The sequence below is a fragment of the Monodelphis domestica genome, chromosome 1 (assembly GCF_027887165.1).
Source record: "Monodelphis domestica isolate mMonDom1 chromosome 1, mMonDom1.pri, whole genome shotgun sequence".
Classification (NCBI taxonomy): Eukaryota; Metazoa; Chordata; class Mammalia; order Didelphimorphia; family Didelphidae; genus Monodelphis; species Monodelphis domestica.
In genome coordinates this window covers 428,685,403-428,708,058 of record NC_077227.1, presented here as the reverse complement: position 1 = coordinate 428,708,058, position 22,656 = coordinate 428,685,403, and the positions used below count along the sequence as shown (strand labels likewise).

The window sequence follows — 22,656 nt, the reverse complement described above, 5'->3', positions numbered from 1 at the left end:
AAATGTGACGTTTTTTCAGGGAGACAACTTAAACCCATTATGATTCTGCCTAGCTTTAAACCCTTGATCATATTTTCTAAATGGAACTTGGGATGACATACAAATTAAAGAGGGAACTGAACCAAAACATCTTATCAATCACTTCATGTACATCAATTACATCAAGCTACATGCTTCCACCAAAAAAAATTAAATAGATCCTTCATCTCATGAGTACTTTCTCCAATAATATTAACATATTATCTAGATTTGATATGTGTAAGATTCTGACTATACACCAAAGAAAGATAAGGACTGAAGTCTTTAAGCTTAAATCCAGAAGTTGAATTGAACAATGGATGAAGGTGAGACCTACAAATACTTCTGTAGGCAAGACACACTGAGCATAATGATATCAAGCAGAAGGATATATATGAATGAATTAAGAGACTTTCTGGTATCCTGAAATCAAAGCTAAATGGCTAAAATCATATATCAGAAACTCACTAGCTTTTCTTGGACTAAATCCGCAAACTAAAAATGTAGACTTCAAAATATCTTTACTGAAAGTTGACCATTATCATATGCAAAAATTATTGTCCACAATTGCTTAGACATAATACTAATCCATAAAAATGAACAACTTTTTAATAGATGTCACCAAATATTCATAATATCCAATCTGCATGAAATGAAATGTTTTCAAAATACAGAGACCTAGCAGAGGAAATTAAAATCATTTGAAAACAGAAGGAGGATCATATTATTTCTGCTGTCCTATCTACTTCTGCAGCTGTATTGAGGCCACTTCCAGTGGGCATATGGAAGCTAAGCTTATACTCCAATACATCTATTTAATTACGAAAAAGAAGGTCTTTCATCCACTTGTGTAAAAATCCTAAATGATTCAAATGAAATCAGGATAAAAACAATCTATGCTAGAAAAACATATTGGATGAAAAATGCATATTGCTTAGATTATAACATGTAGATGGATGGGTAACCTATCAGATCAGTCTGCCTGCTGGCTTGTTTTCTGATAGAATTGAGCACGGGAAAGATTGGACTGGAATTTTTTGGGATTCTGAGCATTACTTTCAAAGATGATGCCCTTCTTTTGAGACTTTCCTCATATACAGCAACTTTCATGAGGTCTTTTGCTCAGCTGAAAAAGAACTCTCCCCTCCATAAATTTTTTCTAAGCATTTTCTTCAGCTTCCTCTGAACTTATAGTACCCAGCCTTTAATGAATGAATAAAAACCTTAAGCCAAACGCTGTGCTAAGTGTTAGAGACATAAATAGAAAAAATGAAACAGTTCTTGCTCTCAAGGAGTTCCCATTTTAATTGGGAAAATGACTTAAAAGAAGGTTCATCTGAAGTGTGGATGGAAAGGTTCAGAAGTCCTAACTATTTATCAACAGATCAGATGGCAGTGCCAGGTCTTGATGACAAATAAATAGCCTGATGGTTCCCCATTTTAGTGGAAGGAAGAAAGCTGGTGACACCCATCTCATTCACCAGGGGAAGGAGCAGTGGGAGAAGGGCACCTCTGGTCTTACATCACAGTTATTTTATACTTGTCCTTCTCAATTAGAATCTACGCCACTTGAGTACAAGATCTTTGTTATCTCTAACACCCAACACAAGTCTTTGCACAAAATGGTTTTTAACAAAGTGTTTACTACTGAGTCCAAGTGGCTTACTCTGATAAAAGCCCAACTCCTAAAAAAATATTGTCCCAGTAATGCCACACAGCTGCAAATCAGGAAACCCCAGGAAATCAGAAATACCCAAATGGCAAGTGATCCAAAAGGCAACGGAAAACTGAATGGTGGCTGGAAGTGAGCTGCAGCCTATTCTCAATGACATACTTGTGAAGTGACATAAAAGACATTAATGAGAACACGTATAACCTGAGAAGTTAGGATTGGTGTCTCTGAGATTTTAAAGAACCAAAGAAAAGCCTCTCTCTCTGTAGGTCTTCTGTAAAAGCATTTTAGGAAGATAACAAACAAGCAAAAATAATACAGGATGAGACAGTATGGAAGGGTTGCATTCTGCTCAGTGGAGGAAAGTCTGCACATAGTGATGAAATCATGAATGTGAACATCTCAGCATAAGTACTGCTCTAGGAATCATATAAATTCAAAAGCATTTCACCTTTTATATTTTCAACTATAGTTCTTTCAAATGGTCTTAGTATGAACAAAGACTGAACTATAGCATAGGGAGCAATGGAGTAGAAAGAGCAAAGGATTTGTAGTTGGAAATCTTAAGTTCAAATTCTGGTTCTCTTTCTTACTATCTGTGCAACCTTGGGGAAGTCATTCTCTCCAGGTTTCAGTGTCCCCATTTATAAAATGAGGGGGACTGGGTCTCCAACTCCCCTTTTAATTTCTAAATTCTATGATCTTCGGATCCAAAATCCTTCAGTAATGGTGCAAAACAAAGGAAAAGACCACGAGGCAATTTCCCTTCTGGCATGGAATAGCAGCTTAGCATAGTGCAGCAGGAAGAACACTGGCCCCAGAGTCAGAAGCCTGGGGTTCGGGTCTCAGCTGAATCACTGACTAGCTGAACAGCCTTAGGCAAGCTGCTTTATCTCTCTTGGTCTTCGTTTCCTAATCTATAAAATAAAAGAAGTGGCATGGATGGTTTTTATCATCCCTTCCAGCTTCTGAATTCTGAGTCCATGAATCTCTCATAAACCTTCCAAAAGTCAGTTCTCTGAAACAATAGGGTTCTGGGATCCATTCCCTTACCTTCCAAACTCTAGCAATGAAGCCACATGAAAAAAAAAAAGTAGAGGAGAATTAAGGGGACACATTCTTACTAAACTCCTTGGAGAGTTAATTATTGAACATCTTATATCTAAGACTCCAAATTGGGATGGCACATTCAGTGACAAATGCAATTCTCACAATGAAGGGGGAAAAAATCACCTCCCTTTTGGCCAGAGATGTTTTCAGGCATGTTTTCTGAGCTCATTTCCAGTTTCTGGGGAAGTTATTTTTCCCCCACTGCTGAGCTCATGGACCTCACAGAGCCAGCAAGACCTGCAGGATGTCTCTGGCAGTAACACAGCTAAGCAGTCCAAGCCCCCAATGGAGCAATTTGGTGACTACGGCAGCTGAGTAGGCCAGAGCTTCCTGCTGCCATAGGGCTGCTGCCTGAACTACCACTGCTTGGTAGATAAAATCCAATTGACTGCCACTAACATAAACGTAACAGGAAGTTTCTAAATGGCTTCCACCGTGTCTTGAGGCTGTTACCTTTCCTTTTCTAAACTAACAGCTGGAATGAACACAAACAGCACCTCATCAGAGATGCTGAGCAAAGCGGCAGTGGTCTAAAGATATACAGGAAAATTCTTGCCAATCTTGAGAATATTTCACATTATAAGCCCCTTTCTGCATAAATATTAAACAGCTGGAATAGCCATTAGCAAATATGTAAGTCCTGTACAGTGCAACATTGATGCAGTCAGAGGAAGATTTGTAAGTTTTAAAAAAAAGTGTCATGTGCTTTGATTAAGATTTACTTGTGCAAATTTTGAGCAAAGACGCTCTACTGGATTTTACAGACTTGTTTTGCATTGCTCTGCCACTAAACATCTGGTAAAATATTCAGAATCTCTGCAAAATAGGTCATCTCTCCAAACTCGTTAGGCCCAGTGCCTGCAATGCTGAAAGGGCCCTGGCCCACAAGAAATACTCCCAAGGGAAGCCTTTCAGAGGCAAACATGTTTTCTTTACTCTGTGAAATCAGCTCTTGGTAGGGGGCAGTGGGAGAGAGCTCCTTATTCTTTCTTCCCCTTCTAGGAGGAAGTGTCATGTGTGATCTGAACAGCAGGCTTTTGCTTATACTTCCAAATCTATTAGGAAATGAACATAACAAGAAAAACCAATACTGACAAGAATTAGGCCATTGCTATATTTCATCTGTTTAGTAACCTGAAGTTGCAATTTTTAGAAAAAGATTACCTTTTAAATAACAGATTCATTATACTACATGGATGAATGCCATGTTTTGGGGTTAGGAGTGTCACTCAGCATTAATGGAAAGCACTCATAAATAATAATAATAATAGCTCCCATTTATATGGCACTTTAAAATTTCCTCCTCTGATGCCTCAGCATGGGGTAGAGGAGACTATGGGCTTTCTCCAAGGTTATGTCTGTTGAATTCCTGCCCATTTTTTAAAGTCCAATCCAAATGACTTCTATTCTAGGAAGTCTTTTCTGAGCCCCCCTCCATAATGACCTTCTCTGGACTTCCAATGAGAGTTTCTCACATCTCTAAATCACTTATCATAGGATGCCAGGTATATCACATATTCATATTTGTATCTTATTCTTATCACTCATCTCCTTGTCAACTGGACTGAAAGCTCTACAAAGTAAGGGATTATTATATGTTTTTCTCCCCTAAAACTGTGCTCTCTACAGAAAAGGGACTTTTAAAAAAATATTCAATGCATGAATGAATGAATGAATGAATGAATGAATGCTAGAAAGAACATAAGCTAGAGTAAGTCATGGAAAGCTAAGAATGTTGTTTCTTGTCCTAGGACCAACCTTGCTGAGTGAGGAGAGACTCATTAACAGAAGGCTGGTCACCAGAAAAACAATTTGGCCTTCGATCTTGGCTATCACCCTTCTGATTTAGCAGTGACAAGAATGAAGTGGCAGAAAAGGGGCAAAGGATGTAATGCATCACAGTGCTTAGAAAGGCCATATCATATACTGGCATTATCTACTGATATGCAGGTATGATATCTGGACTGAACCACAGCCATACTGAAATGAAGCCAGAAGACACACAGATGCTGTTTGATGGAAAGGCAACTTTGAAGTCCACAAACCACTTTCCCCACAATGACACTGAGTATGGAAGTTTAAGAATGATTATCCATATTTAACATTGATGCTCTTGGGTCTTAGAGTGGCAAAGGAAGTGGCTTGAGCCATGATCACATCCTGAAAGTGTCAAAGCTGAGATCATACCCACATCATCTGATTCCATGCTTGGTGCTGTTTCCATTCCATCCCATAGTTGACATTTCCAAATGAGCAGTACACTGTAAACAGAGGTGATTTTGTGGACTCCCTCTGATTGGCACAGACTCCTAACTGCCAAGCACTGAAGAAACTTCATTTCTACACCACAGCCAAGTCAGTTTTTCCAACTTGATATTTTATATCCAAAACACTGGTCCCAACAACATTTTTTTGCCAAAATCACGCTATATTTTCTCATTTGAGAGGTTCTTAAAGAGCTCATACAGTTCTCATAGAATCCTACTGTAGGCAAGTAGTCACTCAATCTTTGCTTGAAGACCTTCTGTGATGGAGAATACATGACCTACAAAGGAGGCTTCATTTGCCTTCAAGAAAGTTCTATGTGCTAGAAAGCTTTCCTTATCTGAAACTTAAATGTGCTCCCTAGTATAATTTCCATTTCCATATGCTCCTGCATTTGCCCTTAAGGACCAGGGGATTTGGAGTTGGACTAATCTCTGCAGAGGCAGTGAGGTGGATCATTGGATAGAGTCCTGGGTCTTAAGTCTGGAAGACCAGAGTTCAAATCTGGTCCAAGACACTTACTCACTTTGTGACCCTGACATGTCACTTAAGCTTTGTTTGCTTTAATCATTGGAGAAGGAAATGGCAAATCGCTCCATTATCTTTGCCAAGAAAACCCAATGGTCAGCACTGTTGTGCTATGGTTCACAGATCACAAAGAGCTGAACGCGACTGAACAACAAAAACAATATCTGCAGTTTATAAATCTTATAAATCCTACATCTAATTTCTTTTCCCAAGTGACAGCCTTTTAGATAACTGAAGACAGTGATCTTCCCTCTCATTTTACAAAGGACAGTAAGACTCAGACAGGTTTAATGCCTTTCCCAAACTTAGCATGAGAAAGCACAGGCTCTTCATATGAACATCTAAACTTATCATTAAAGAGTGAACAAATAAAGACTTTTTCTGCTCCCATCCCATAGGCTCCTGTTCACCAATTACATATACTCCATCTTTAGGGTCCCCTTGAGAAATCTGCCTAGTATTGGTTAACCAAACACAGTGGTGACAATAAATCACAACCTCCCAGTGAAATCTAAGGATTATAAGCATTTGGTTTTTCATCATCATTTTATAAACATTTTTAGAGTGTATCATATTTATCTGGAAATATTCTAGGGCAAGATAAGTAAGTAGAATGGGGGTCAGTGGTGGTGCAGTGGTAAGAACAATGGTCTTGGAATCAGCCGATCCAAGTTCAAAGCCCTAGTCTGATATTTACCAGTTATGTGATACCCCACAAATACCTTCATTTCCCTGAACCTCAATTTCTTGACCAATTAAGAAAAGCACTAGAGAAATGTATCACCATCATTATTATCATTATTATTATTGTTAATATTGAGTTACTGAAGGAGGGACACAGAGAAAGGGAAGCAGAGCAGACACAAATAAGGTAACATACAATAAAGAATAAGAGAGAGTACTTAACTGAAGTTCCAACATACCTGATATGGCATACAAATTTGAATGCTGGTACTCATAGTCAGTTCGAGTGCTGTTCCTGCCTCTGAAGGTAGCAGGAAGTGTTAAGGAGATATGCCTGAGGAAAAGACAGAAGGAGAAAGAGGAAAGGTTATGGGATTCATGCACACCTACATTTTAATGTTTAATCAGTGTCAAGTGATAGTCTAAAAGAACTGGTCATTTGTCTTCTAATCTCTGCCCTCTTCTCATCAATCTTCTATGATGCTACAGAATTGGCTTTTCTATAAAGGTTAGAACCATACCATCCCAGGTCCTCCTCATTCCTCTCCCCACTCTTCTTTCAGAAAATCCATTAGTGACAACTGGGTCTATCAAACTCAGTGGCTTGGAATGCAAGAAGCCTTATAAGAGACTTGAACCTCTGTTTGAACCCTTATTTCCTAGTCAGACTCTCTATGTTCTAACTAAAACAAGTAACTAGTTCAATACCCTAAATATTACTCCCCTTTGTTTCTCTTCATCTGGCCCTTTTTGCCTGCTGATTCTGACCCACTCTTCAAAGTTGAGCACAAACTCTACAGAATTTTCACTGAAAAAGCAATACGTATTGTTGTTGTTCGGTCATTTCAGTTGTGTCTGACTCTTCACAACCTCATTTGGAGTTTTCTTAGCAAAGATGCTGCAGTGGTTTGACATTTCCTTCCCCAGATCATTTTGCATAAGAGGAAACAGAGGCAAACAGGATAAAGTGACTTGCCCAGGGTCACATAGTTAGTAAGTGTCTAAGGAAGGACTTGAACTCAGGAAGAGTCTTACTGAAATCAGGCCCCTTACATACAGCACGCACTAAACAAACACTTGTCATCTTAAATTAGTCCCTCCAGTTGGAAATTATTTCTAACCCCATTTTATTATCCTCTTTGTATTTGTATTTAATATTTATTTAATTTAATATCATATTTAATTTAATTTTTTAAATATTTAATATCTTCCCCCTCAACAACTAGTTTGGATATTTAATATTTTCCCCCTCAACAACTAGTTTGGATATTTAATATCTTCCCCCTCAACAACTAGTTTGGAAATTCCTGGAGGAAAGTTTCTTTTATATCTGTATTTCTTTGAGTATGTAGTATGGAATATTGCACAGGATATGAATGTGTGTGGAATGAACGAATGATACAAAAAGGCAACAAATCACAGTATTAATCTGCATAGAAGACAATGTGATATAATGTAAAGAGCACAGGACTAGACACTAGAACATTTGAATTCTAGTCCTAGTTTTGCCACTAACTAATTGTATAACCTTAGGCAAGTTACTTAAGTTCTCTGGTCCTCAGTTTTTTTTTTTTAATCTCTAAAATAAGGGAATTGAATTAGATAATATCCAAGGTTCCTTCTAGGGGGAAGATTCTATGATTTCTGTCTTCACAGAATATAATGCATGTAAAGCTCAGCACCCAATGGTCATGGATAACCCCAAGAGCCTCACTGCCTCCCAAGGAAAACAGGAGTTGGCAGGTATTGTTTGTCTACCTTTTCCCACTTGGGAAAAGAAACCCAGGGGAATAGATAGTTTTGCTTTCTCAGGATCTCACAAATGGGCCTTCTAGTTAACTGACCTTATTAAAACACAGGCAACCAGATACAGTGGAGCAGGGGTCCTTATGCTGGGATCTACAGAATCTTTAAGGTATCCACAGGTAGATTTCAGGAGATTCATGAATTTGGATGTTGAAAAAAAATTCTATCTTTATTTTCACTCACTCTAATTGAAATTTTTTAGCTTTTACCTGAATTATGAATACAGGCAACAAATGTTATTCTGAAAAGGGTAAGAAGCCCTTCTGTAGAGAGGGTACTGTGGTACAGTGGGAAAGAATACTGGGATTGGAGCTGGGAGACAGGTCTGACACTTACCTGAAACCTATTAACCATGGACAAGGCCTTTTAGCATGCTGGGCCACAGTCTCCTCACATGTCAAAAGAGGATGAGACTCCCTACTGCACAGAGGTACTGTAAGGAAAAACCCTCTGAAAACATTCAAGTGCTAAGGAAATGTGTGTTATCGTTAACACATACACAAGCAGAAAAAGAGAGGCAGAGAGATTTAACCAGAAAGCAATGAAAGGCCCAAGGCAGGAAAGCACTTTCTTTTGCCCTATGTTTACAGAGAGGTTCCAAGCATTAGAGATCATGACAAAAACTGTTGTCTCTTAAAGAGGTTGTATTCTATATGAGGGACACAAACTTAAAAATTAAAAAAAACAAAGACAAAGGAGATTTTAAAAATAATAAAATAAAAAATTTCCATTGTTACATGACTATTATTGTCTCCCTCCACTGAGAGACAGACTTTTTGAACAAAACAATTTCTGGAAGACATGAGATGGTATATAAACTATCGATGCTGCTGATAGTAAAAGCCTATTAGAAAAGTAAACAAGTCAAGTTACCTTACCCAGCATAGGACCCAACCATCAGAAGACAATATTTATTAAATCTGTGTGAAATGGAGTTTCATAGAACACCAGTTAAAAATATTCTCCTCAGCTATAAAATGAAGGTATTGACCTGGGTGATTTTTTTAAACCCTTACCTTCTATCTTAGAATCAATTCTGGGCATTGGTTCTAAGGCAGAAGAGCAATAAGGGCTAGGCAATGGGGGTTAAGTGACTTGCTCAGGGTCACACAGTTAGGAAATGTCTGAGGTCAGATTTGAAAATAGGACTTCCCATCTCTAAGCCTGGCTCTCAATACACTGAGCCATCTAGCGGCCCACTGTGTGATCTCTAAGGATCTTTGTAGCTCATCAATGATCTTATGGTCCTAAGTTATATAGTTAGTTGAGGAGAGGATGCAAGGAAAAAAATGACCTTTGGGAGGAAAAAAGGAAAGTAGAAAAACACTTCCTTGTTACTAGGGGGAAAGCCAGCCCAGTAGTGGGTTACTAACAAGATGGACATTGTTTTCTTTCTCTTTTGTCACTTCTAGAAGAGCATAGTCCGGTTACTGAGAAGACAGAAGCTGAAAAGGCCTTTCCTTTAAAATAAAGAGAATAGTTTAGATAGAAAGATAATCTATAGCTAAAAAACGAGAGTCAGCCCTGAGAGATAAACAGAGGGGCATGTTGATCTAAACTTACCTGATGGTTGAGAAAAAACTAGGAAAGGATTTTGATTCTGAACTGGGATCAGGGTGATATTACAGATTGGTAAGAAAGGTACTGAATATGTACCTGAGGTGTTTATTTCTTTTAAAAGTCAGTCTAAACACATCTATGGAATGAAAACTGAGATTACTTAAGGAATTTTTCATCCTGAAGACCTTGCAAAAAATTCCAAAAGATTCCAATCACTTTCTGATTAGGGAAAAATTTAACTCATTCTCTTCCTCTCAAAAGCTATTCTTCCACTTATTTTCTGTTTCTATTCATGGCATCATCATCCTCTCAGTTACCCAAGCACAAAACTTTGGAGTGGAAAACGGGTCTTCAACATATCTTATCATTTGCCAATGCCTGCCAATTTTGCCTCTAATATTTTTCACATCTATACAGACTTTATGGACTCTATCACAACAAAAGTTCTCTTTTATCTCTTATTTTTCTTACCATAATAACAAGAGATAGCTAGCCAGGGAAGTAGATTCTAGAAGACCTGAGTTTAAATGAATCCTACCTCAAATACTCAGTTTGACCCTAAGCAAGTCACTTAAGCTCTCTCCACCTCAGTTTAAAAGAGAGATAATAATATTACCTATCTTAGAGAGCTATTATGAAGACCAAATGAGATGATACATGTAAACAAATTAATATGTACATACCTACATGCTATTTTAACAGTCTCCTAACTGGTCTTCCTGCCTCCAATCTATTACCTCTCTAATTTATCATTCACACTATTGATCCAATAAATGTCCCAAAGTACTGCTCTGAACACATCATTTCACTACTCAGACAATTTCAATGAATCCCCAGTGCTTCCATAATAAAGTATAATTTTTTTTCTTTAGGGCACTCTACTACTTGACATCAAATAACCTTTCTAGTCTTATGTCAGATTACTTCCTATCACACACAACACCCCATTCTTGCCCTGTTTTCTCCATTTCTGTGGCTTTGCTTACACCACCTCACAACTGAAATGGCTTCTCCTATCCATGTCTATTAAGTCTTTCCCTTCCTTCAAGGTCCAACTAGGTTGTTACCTCCTTCATAAAGTATTTTCTAATTTCTCCATCTAAAGTTATTCCTCTCACCTTAAATTTCCCATTTTATCTCAATTTCACCTTATCATATTCTCCCTTTATCCTAGATGTTTGTGCACACCTTTTTTTATTCAATGGTCAGCAATTCAAAGACAGAACTTATGGTATAATGAAAAGAGGGCTGCACGTGGAGTCAGGGGATACCTGAGTTCCAACCTTGCCTCAAGCACTTGCTACAAGTATGAACATGGACAAGTAACTTAACCTGTATGATATTCAGATTTTTCACAAATAAAATGGAGATGACAATACCTATATTAATGTTGTCAAAATAAAATAAGGCAAATTTTAAGGTGCCAATAATTATTATTTCATCTTTGATAGTTCTAGTTCTGATTATAGTATCTCATACAGGGCTGACATTAAAATGTTTTGGGAATGAATTAAATTTAATACAAAAAGGTAAAAGGATCCTTTTAAAGTCTCCATCTTAAGTATTCTCCTAGTGATGCCAGTCCTATTCATAGATCAAATATCATTTTTACATAGGTAATTCCGAATTCTACATATCCAGCCTCAATTTCTCTCCTGAACTCCCATCTTTCATTGACAATAGCTTGCTGTATATCTCCTTCTGGATATGCCACACACATCTTAAATTCAACACATAAATTTTTCCACTCAGTTCCACAGCTTCAGAATTGTCCTTCAGTCTTCTCTCTCTCTCTCTCTCTCTCTCTCTCTCTCTCTCTCTCTCTCTCTCTCTCTCTCTCTCTCTCTCTCTCTCTCTCTCTCTCCCTCTCTCTTCTCTCCTCTCCTCTCCTCTCCTCTCCTCTCCTCTCCTCTCCTATCTAATCACTTGTCAAATCTTTTCAGGTCTATGTCCACAAAATCTCCCTCATCCATCCTTTTCTCTCTATTAACATGGTATCTGTGGCTGCTCTACTTCTCCCTTACCAGTTCATCAGTAAACTACTTTAGTAGTTTCCTAACTGAATTCTCTACTCCTAGTTTCTCCCATTTCTCTTCCATACAACTACCAAAATAATCTCATTAAGGTACAGGTTGAACAAGATTTTGTTTTATACTTTTCAAGGAATATTGAAATTGTGCTCATAAATACTAATTCAAACATAGAATACAGAGATGTATGTTTGCCAGAATTATCTACTACTGACATGGTAGAGAGTCACTGTAGTATACAAGCTGAAGAGAAATCCCCTCTAGATGGTGGAATCTTCTAGATGTTCCTCTTTGCCAATGGCATTATGCTGACAGTAGCACACCCCACAACATAACAGAATACTTTATATGAGATCTACAACCAATCAAAAGGAATTTAGCCTAATTATCTATTCAGGAATAGTAAAGTTGATGAAAAATGTTTATTGCCCAGGTTATAACACTTAGAGAGACAAACATATATGTCTGGGATAAAATGAATAATGAATCAGACCCAGAATTAAAAAGAAGGTTGAAAGTGGGGTGACTTGCCTTTAGGAATTGCAAAGTTCCCTTAATGATCCCAAATTTCTTCCAGAAATAAAGGATCATATTTAAAAAATTAATTTTCTAACCATTTGGAGTTGTGGAGCTATTTGCCATGGAACATTCCAAGGTAGTAAAAATGAGGATTACATAAATGGTAATGGAAAGGAGCAATAAGTGTGAGCAACAACATGCAACAAATTGGGAATTTTGATTAAAAAATAGATGTCATCAGAAAACTTTGAGCACAAAAAAAGGTCATATGATGGGAATCAGGAATAACATAAAAAGTCCCCTATGGAATTCTGCCAATATCAGAAAGAAAAAAATCATACCAACAAGGAGGTTTCATGAATTGTGGACTTATGGGAAGAAATGGGCAAAAGTCCTGTAGGATTAATTGGCAGCATGGATGAGCTGTGCTCTGCATCATTAGAGGAAATATACAAAGTAATGACATCATCAAACCATCATAATGTTTGAGTCAGGCACAGATCTCACCCTGTCACTCCCCGATTCAAAGAAACTTCAATAGGCTAGCCACTGTCTGTGAGATATGTAATCTGTGGAGCAGAACACCAAACTCTGGGTTTTCCTGACTTCAATGTTGAGGCTGCCCCTCAAATAATAACTCTGGCTCATTTTGTCCTTATCTCCCCAGAACTTCTTCTAGAAACTTTGGGTCTCCACTGATATGATAAAAAGAGGGTCAACTCCCATTCAAGAATATAAGATGCCCCCCTCCACAAAATGCAAAACAAAAGACTCATAGTTGCTCATAATGATTGTGTGGACTTGGTTTTCTACCCTTATTTCTTACTGTTTCCCCTTCACAAGCTCCAGGTTTCAGCCAAAGTGGACAACTATTCCTGAATTCAATATTTCATTTCCTGAATCTGCATGTTCATATAAACTACCTCCCATGCCTAATGGATACACCTCATCTCCATCTCTCAGAAATTTTAGCTACTTTCAAGCCACAACTCAGGTGCTACCTCCTCTAGGGAAGTTTTCCCTGATTCCATGTTAATACCTTCTCTCTCCTCAACTTGCCCTGGATGATTCTGAAGTGTTTTTTAAGGAAACAGAAAACTAATATAATTGGTAGGGAGTGGAGGGTTTCAAGGAAGGCCTTACAGGGAAGGTGGCACCTGAGTTGGGTCTTGAAAGGAGAGCAAAAAGATGATGGAAATTGGAAGGGAATGGTCAAATATAGGCATGGAGGATGATGGGAGGCCACAGAGACTAGAGAAGTCAGAACAAGGGGCATACTGGAGTATCTGAGGCACTTTGCTCTTTTCCCCATCCCCAATCAAGGCTGTATACTAGAAATAATTCAAAAGTATTAAGACTACATGCAAGGCCTCAGTGTCTACGTTTTGGAATGGGGAGGATGTGTATGTATATGAACATTGTTTTTAACAGGGGGAAGAATGAAAGGTGGCAGTCCAATTTGGGTGGAAGGTGGATTACAAAATAAGTAGTATGAAATAAAGGATAAGAAGGTTGGAGCCAGATTAAGAGGAACACGATGTGTCAGAAGCAGTTTCTACTTTATTAGTCTACTGGCCTCCACTAAAGGTTTTTGAGTAAAGGAATCACATAATTATGGTGGTGCATTAGGAAGATTACTTGGGCACTGTAGATGAAGAGCCAGAAATGGGATAGCAAGGATGGCAAGGACTAGTTGGGAGACTGTTAATTGTAGTCTAGGTGAGAAGAAATGAGGGCCTAAATGGTCTATTCCTACTACATCTCTAGGAATTATATCCTTAAATGTGGGGCTATCACTTTCTTCCCTTCCTTGCAGAAGTGATGGAAGTAAGGTAACAGAAGATGAATATCAGTATGTACAAAATCCCATAAAAATAGTATCAGGAATGATATAGCAGTGACTAAGCTGAGGCTGGTCAGGGAAATGGTAGGGGAAAAAAACAAGCTGTAATGGGAGAAAAAGAAGGCAAGAGGGAACTATCAGAGTTTATTGAGTGTGTGGCATAGTTAGACCTGAGCTTTTGGACAAATATTTTGTCACCTGGTGTGGAGAATAGATTAGAGTGGGAAGAAACTTCAGGCAGGGAGACCAATTTAAGAGGCCATCACAATAGTGCAGAATTAGAAAAAACTATGGATAGGAAAAATGAGTAGCCAGTAAATGGTGCCAACAGGAGACTTTTTATTACCACATTTATTATCACTTTCACAGCAAACGGAGTATAGTGAGTGAATTGTACTTTGACTCAGAAGAGCTGGGTTTTAGTTTGAACTCTCCATCTTCATCTGATTGATATGGGCAGATTCACTTAAATTATTATATTTAGCCAGCCCTAAACCATGCTTCATACCCCATCCACTCTGACCATCTTGCCATGCTGCCACTGTATAGTTGTCCTCCATCCCTTGAAACACATAAATTTCTACCTTTGGCTCTAGGAACAGTAATCAAAGCATTTTTCTATCTTTGCTCCTAAAAGGTTTGAGGGGACAAGAGCCTCTTAACGGTTCCCCTCATCGTTTTGACTGTGACTCCCTAAATCAATCCAAAAGTCCCTTCTTTGGTCATAAATACTATATCTATATACACATGCATGCACACACATATATACAATGAGGGAAACACCATATGTGTATGTATACACATACATGTGTAGACATATATACACATAATGTATTCATACATATATAAGAATGTATATATTTTGTTGTTCTTTAGTCACTTCACTCATCTCCAACTCTTTGTGACCCCTTTTGGGGTTATTTTGGCAAAAATACTGGAGTAGTTTGCCATTTCCTTCTCTAGATAATTTTACAGATAAGGAAACTGAGGCAAGCAGGGTTAAGTGACTTGCCTAGGGTTACATACATTAAAGGTCCCTGGAGGCCACATTTAAACACAGGTATTCTTGACTCCAGGCCTGGCATTTTTGTCACTGTGCCACATGTCTTGACTATATACCTCCATGGATATATTATTTCTATCTGTGTATCTGTATCCTCAGCCTCCAGTACACAGAAAGTCCTGAATAAATGCTTTTTTTCAACACTTAATACATGCATACATTCATAAATATTGAAAAAGTTCATTTTGAAAGTCTCTTCATCAGAGTAGGAAGAACCAAACTTCCAGAAGGAGGTGATCAGGAACGGAAAGGGGAATTATGCCATAGTGAGGACTAACTGAGGGAATAAAGGATTTTTTTGTCTGAAGAAAAGACTTATTGGGCAAATAATAGCTGTCTCCAAATACACGAAGAACTCTCACTGAGAAGATGCACTGAATTTATTCTGCTTGGTCCTAGAAAATAGAATTAAGAACAATGAATGGACACTTTGGGCGGTAAATTTTGGCTAAGTGAATTAGGAAAAACCTCCTAGTTGTTACAACCCTCTAAAAGTGGACTACAGTACTTAAAACAGTAGTGAGTTCCTTGTCACTGAAGATCTTCAAGTAAAGGCTAAATGATCATTTGCCAGGGATATCAATGAAGAGACTATTGTTTGGGGGGCACAGGGATACTAGGATAGATGATCTTTGAGTTTTATTCTAGCTGTGAAATTCTGTGATAAGTGATTGCCATTAGTACTCTCAAAAGTAGCCTTTTCTTTTTACTTTGTTCTTGCTCTCTAGCAAAGGGGCAGGTCTGCATCATGCATGCAGCTGTCACCTGATCCAGCTAAATGAATGCCAAAGGGAAATTTCATTTCTTGTCCCCTAAGTCAGTCATGGGGACCTTATTCAATTAACACGGCCACTAAGCCGGAGACAGCTCCATACAAAAGCCCTTCAGTTATAGAATACTTTTTATTAGGAGATGATATTTGCCAGCACGATTTATGTCCTTTGATGGGATTCTGCTTTTCCCTGTTAATTTAAATCTGTATTTTCTAGTGCCGATTCCAGGTCTGTGTGAATTTTTTAAATGTTATCATTAATCTTCTGGATCCAATTGCCACATAGAATGAAGATGCTTCACTTTCTGAGCAAAGACTTACTGTGCCATGGCAGGCAGTGGCAGTTACAGCTGCTGTCCATTCCATGGAATAAAAGGACAATGTCAAAAGGAAAAGATGCTTATTAGAGAGTAGATATGGGAAATGGCCTTGAATTCGGATGAAGAGGATTTGGGTTTGAATCCCAGCTTTATTACATACTGGCAATATGACCTTCGGCAAATCACCTGTGTGGGCCTCAGTTCTGTCCTCTTTAAAATGAGAATTGGACTAGATAAGGTCCCTTTCTAGCCTTAAATCCTATGAAACATACTTATATTTCAATATTTCAAGGATCTGTGGCTTTGTTAGTATTGGTGCTCCCTCCACTGATGGCAGATAGACACTTTAGCAGATGGTCTTTGTGAGTTGCTGTAGCTGAAAAAAAAAGTCATTACCCAGTGGCTAACTCGGTGATAAACCTTTCCATACATGGTGAGGAGAGACCTTAAATGACAGACCCACAGTCCATCACCAGGTCTATACTTATTTGAAGCTTTTGGAGTTTGATAGCATCTGTCAGAGCATGTACTCCACTCGAAAAGCCATCAACAATCCTGGTTTCTTAAGAACCCTCCATGCCACAAAGAGGCATGGGAAAAGCACATCCAGGGAGAAGAGAAACTTACTTATGGTTAGAGTTATAGGATGTTTTCTACTCCCAATGCATATTTACAACAAAAAAATGAACTCGGGGGCCATTCCATTTTCTTGGCACTGCAAGTTTTATTGAACAAATCTCCTGAAAGCCATCTTCTGAGACATGTTAAATGGGACTTTGAGAACACTAGAAAAAATATATTGTGCTACAAAGTTCAACATATACTGCTAAGGTTAATAAGGAAGCATTTTAAAATAATTTTTCATCTCAGGCCACATTTCAAATTAAATGAGAAAATGTTTCAAATTTACTAAACTTTTAAAATTAGAAACACATAGCACAATCTGTAATTCTTTTTGCCATGACATGAAAATTAACTGTGGATATACATTTTAAAAAAAGAAAGAAAGAAAAAAACCTTGGCTGAGACTGTCCTATTATAAAAGAATTGCAATGTTTTCAGGTTATCTGCTTTTCATTCATTTTTAATCACTGATTGTTCCAATGGAAATACCATCTAGGATAACAAAAATGTATTAAGGATCCACTGGGCAGAGTATTGTGCTTGGTGCTGAAATACAAAGGGGAGATAAGATATGATCCCTTTTCTCAGAACCTTTTCTCAGTATGGTAAAGAAATATAATTATTTACAACAACAATAATAATTCACATTTCTATAGTACCTTGTGGTTTTATAGAGTATTCCACACAACAGCCCTGTGAAGTGAATAGGGCAAGAATTAATATTCCAAATCAGAGGTAAGGCAACTGAGAGTCAGAGAGGGAAAATGATTTACCCAACTGCATACAAATATTTTAGGTGACTGCTGTAACTCAGGTTTTCTGACTCTTAGGACTACAGTCTGCCTCTCTTCCCAAGCATGGTACTATGTAAAATCAAACCAAAGAAATGAAGAAAAGAATTAAATTTACATGAAGAAAGAAGTCAAGATTAGAATTAATGGGCTGTTTGTGATAATTTTTGGAGTCCTCAATCTATATTTTCATCTATGTGTGGAGCTCTTAGTATGGAAATGCCTCTTCCATAGGTGCAGATCAGGAATAAAATTATAGTTTATAGCTTTAGAGAGCTGTTTGGAGCATCAAGAAAAGCAATGCCCTGGGGGCAGCTGAGTAGCTCAGTGGATTGAGAACCAGGCCTAGAGACAGGAAGTACTGGATTCAAATCTGGTATTAGACATGTCCTCACTGTGTGACCCTGGGCAAGTCACTTGACTCCCATTGCCTAGCCCATACTGCTCTTTTGCCTTGGAACCAATACACAGGATTGATTCCAAGACAGAAAGTAAGGGTTTAAAAAAAAAGAAAATCAACACCTTGCCAGTGGTCACCCATATACTATGTATCAAAAGTGGGTCTTGAGCCTGAGCATTCCTGACCACAGGGTTTGCCCTCTGCACTATACCATACCATCTCTCATCAGAAAACTGTATAGTAGTGAAAGGAAGAAGAGTAAGTGAAATGAATAAAATCTCCATGATATCTAGGATTCTGAAAGGTGCAGAGAAAACATTATGGTATTGTGGAAAGAGCTGGATAGAATCAAAAAGCCCAAGTCAGAAACTTGGCTGATATTTAGCAATGTTATTACCCTGGACAATTTACTCCCTTTTTTCTGGGTCCCAGTTCTGCTCTTTATAAAATGAAAGAGTTAGGCTCCGTGATTTCTAATATTCTTTTCTGTTTTAATATTCTATGGTCCCTCTAACTCTCTCTATTCTAAGATTCTTTCCAGCTCTAACATTCTATATTCTAAGGCCTCTTCCAGTTCCAACATTCTATCTTTTCAAGATTGTTTCCAGCTCTGACATTCTATGTTCTAAGATATCTTCTGGCTCTAACATTCAATTTTCCAAGGCCCTTTCCAGCTCTAACATTTTACATTCTAAGATCCCTACCAGGTTCAACATTTTATATAGCTATTAAACTATGTCCCCCTGTCCATTTAGTTGGCCATTAGTTCCCCTACCCCAAATGTCTGCCTTGAAACTAATTTTGGCATTTCCCTCGGGGAAAAAGTGAAGTAGGAAGACAGACCTGCAATTTAGCCAATATATTATTTTACATCTCATCCATCCCACCTCTACATGTAACTTTCCCTTTCTAGTCTCCTGACTTTTGTTCATATTTATGTTTAGAATGTTCTCTGCTCCTACCTATTAAACATTCATCCTCAAGTGGTACTTCCTCCAGAAAACCACCAATAAATCAAGATTTTACCCCTGAGAGTTTACATAGCACTTTTTGGGGGGGACAACTTTCTAATACAATTAACATGAAACTTGAGGCAGTAAACTATACTTGACTGTAAATTCTATGAAGACAGATACAGAAACCTGTCTAAATTTCATATGTTCCCCAGGATTTTGTTTAGTAGGCACTAGAAATGAATTGAAGTTAAGATGATATATAGCCTAGATAATTAAAATGAAAGTCAAACTGCAAAAAAAAAAAACAACAAAAAAACAAAGAACTTTTAAAGCTGCCTTCTTGTCTAGTTTCCTTCTGAACTCCTTTCTATTCCATTTTCTATTCTATTTCATATGTAGAAGTAAAATTATTTAGGGGAGGTGTTCATTAATTTAAGAATAAACCTTTAAAAAACTAAGGATAGAACAGAAAGAGAAAACATAAATGTGGGGAAATGTAGGGACTTTTTTTTAAATTGGCAGCTAGATGATTAACTTTTAAGCCTCACAGAATAATGGGATTGGTTATTAAGAAAAAGCTTCCAGGAATACTGGCCTGGGAACTATGAAACTAGAGTTCTAGTTCACAGCTCTGTTATTTTGAATAAGTCACCCAAACTCTCTGACCCTCAGTACTTTTATTAGTAAAATAACAAGATTTGGCCTCATCTTCTTCCTCTTACCATATAAACAAAATAGTAAAAAATAATGAAAGAAAAGGGAATATTTTTTCAAGACTAAAAGGATATTTGAAAACAACCAAAAAGAAGACCACTTTCAAGAGAGAATTTTTTTTAAACCCTTACCTTCTGTCTTGGAGTCAATACTGTGTATTGGTTCTAAGGCAAAAGAGTAATAAGGGCTAGGCAATGGGGGATAAATGACTTGCCCAGGGTCACACAGCTAGGAAGTGTCTGAGGTCAGATTTGAATTCAGGATCTCCTGACTTTGGTCCCAGCTCTCAATCCACTGAGTCACCCAGCTACCAGCACCACAATTAAACATTTGAAGAATAGTTGAATTTAAATTACAGCAAGTTAATATAATGGAATATCATAATGCCATAAATATAACAAATATGAAACATACCAACAAATAGGGAAAGAGCTATACGAAGAGAGGAAAAGCAAAGTCAAAAGAACCAAAATTGCATACACACTGGTAACTAAATTATTTTTTAAAAAAGGAAAGCAAAGAGAGATAAAAGTGGCAGAAACTTGGGCAAAATAGTGGTGGAAACTTGGGCAAATTGGGAAAAGGACATTGAACAAAAGTGTATCTTTTTTTACTTGCTTGATGTCTGTTAACTCATTTAGTTCATCCCTGTTAAAGACTGAGCATCTGGTAAGAAGTTATGTGTTTGTTTTGGGGTAGAGTGCTATCTACCCGAAATCAGGAAGATCTGGATTTAAATACAGCTTCTGACACACTAACTCTGAGACCCTCGTAAAGTCACTTAACCTGCCTGTCTGAGTTTCCTCATTTGTAAAATGGGGATAATAATAACATCTGTTTCATAGTATTGTTGCGAGGATAAAGTAAGATAATATTTGAAAGCATTTCACAAATTTTTAAGGACTATATAACTGCCATTTTTTGTTGATGATTATTAAGATTCTGATAGTAATTAAAAAAAACAAATCACTGGCATTCTTAGCATTCAGATTTTCCAGAAAAAAAAAAAATCTGCACTTTGAGTGGACTCCCTGGGGCAAACTTATAGGATGACAGAAAAAAGCTGCCCAGGGGGGACATGGCATGGATGGGTTGTAATCTGTATCACTTAAAGAAACTTGCTAACTGATAATATTCTGGGTCTACTTTTATACTACTCCACATTATTATAGTTCTTTTCAGTTTGTTTATAGGGTTCTTTACATATGCTATCCTGCTTAAGCCTTGTTACTACCTTGTGAAGCAAGAACCCAGAGGAGCCTGAGATTATCTTGTTCAACAGTTTCATTTTACAATGAAGAAACTGAGGCCTTAACAGTATAAATGACTGCTCAAACTAAGTGAGAATTTCTGAACAATCACACAGAATTCCCTACAAAAGAATGGGTTGCTAACAGAGGTAGAGGGAATTCTTGAAGCGGATGTTGAATGGAGATGTTGTCAAGGAGATGCATGCTTCAAGTTAGATGAGATGATCTTTGAGTATTACTAGAATCATGATAGCAGGAAGGCAGCAGCTGTTGCCAATATCCCTGAGGACACCAACCTATTTTTCCCTCTGGGGCTGCCTTAAAAGAGAGCAGATGAAAATAGGGAGCTCTGGAATCTTTAAACTGGTATTAGGTTGGTCCCTTATATGGTGGGGGTTGAGTTGTATTTTTCAGAAGGGAAAGCCAGACGAGACATCTTTTTATGGAACAATTAAATTTGGGGACTCTGGTTTCTTTAGTGGCTTTGTGCTTTATGTTCCTCTGCACTGTACCCTTGAGCAAGTCCCATGTGTTGGTCTGGGCTGAAAGCTTCCTGGGTTCACAAACACAAAGAACACCAGAGGGATGCTCAGTGATGATTCTTTGTCACAAGGTCATCATTGATGATGTCCTTATAACACCACCTTCTGAACTCTCCTTTTTCTTAGGGCTATCGAAGTGAGAAACCATGGGCCCCTTGAAGTCAGTGTTTCCAGAATACTGATGGTGAGGGTTTCAATTCTTAGATTCTATGATGCTAATCATATGGCAGAACTGTACTATAGGCCAATGTTATTAAGAGGGGTTGTATTTTCAAATTCTACTAAGAAATCATAAAAGTAATCAAGGGAGATTAGAAACCCTAGCAAATAACTAAATGAAATTCAGTTTCACAATTGGTAAAAAACTCCACTGGGGGAAGTCGTCCATGACAAAGCTCCAGTGCCAGGTGCATGGACATGCTTAATGAATGCTATTTGATGAAGAAAAAGATTCTTATAAAGGACTTGGCAAGAGCTGGGTGAGGGAGTCACAGGGAATGGACCTTCACTACACCTGCTGGCATTTTAATAAGCACCCGCTCCCTCAGGTTGGTCAACAGTGTCAGAAAAAGGTCCCTGACCATTGCCTTGTCTCCAAGCCAGTTTAGGGAAAGTAGATTTCTTCAGAGCCATATGCTCCATTGCTGAAACATCCTGGAAGGTAATTAAAATGAGTCATTCTCAAGTGAAATGGCCTGGACAATGCTCATCCCTAATAATTCACAGAGAAGGACCCCTTATCCAGATTATAGACACTAGGAAAATTCACATGCATCAGATTTTTATGCTTCAGATTTATGAAAGCCCAATATTGTGACTTTTCTGGCAAAGTGACGCTGAACAACATGGAAAAGTATTAATACTCATATTTTTATAAATGTGACCTAAAATGGATCATTTTCATCATCATTATTTATTTATTTTATTCATATACCATGTGAAAAGTTCTCAGCAGCTCCTGATACCAAAGTTTATTTAAATAAAGTGACTTTTCACAATATGGTTCTTGCCTCTATTTCTAACCTTATTTGACAAGACTCTTCCTCTGGTCAATGATCTAGACAAAATGACCACCAATGTGCCCTACCTTCCTCCATTTCTGCAAGTTTCTCCAGGCTCTCCTAGCTCTGGAACACAATCCCTTCTCATCTTTGCCTGCTGAAATTCTCTCTTCCTTTGAGGTTGATTC

The 22,656-nt window shown here is 37.8% G+C and overlaps 1 protein-coding gene across 5 annotated transcripts in view; it reads right to left on the bottom strand.

The window, feature by feature from the left end:
- Positions 1–22,656, bottom strand: part of MVB12B (multivesicular body subunit 12B) — a 300,578-nt gene that overhangs the window by 118,745 nt on the left and 159,177 nt on the right. For all 5 annotated transcript variants that reach the window (XM_001372709.4, XM_056812165.1, XM_056812164.1 and 2 more), the window contains one exon: positions 6,517–6,611. In XM_001372709.4, coding sequence (XP_001372746.3) covers positions 6,517–6,611 — 95 coding nt within the window. The remainder of the gene's footprint in view (positions 1–6,516; positions 6,612–22,656) is intronic.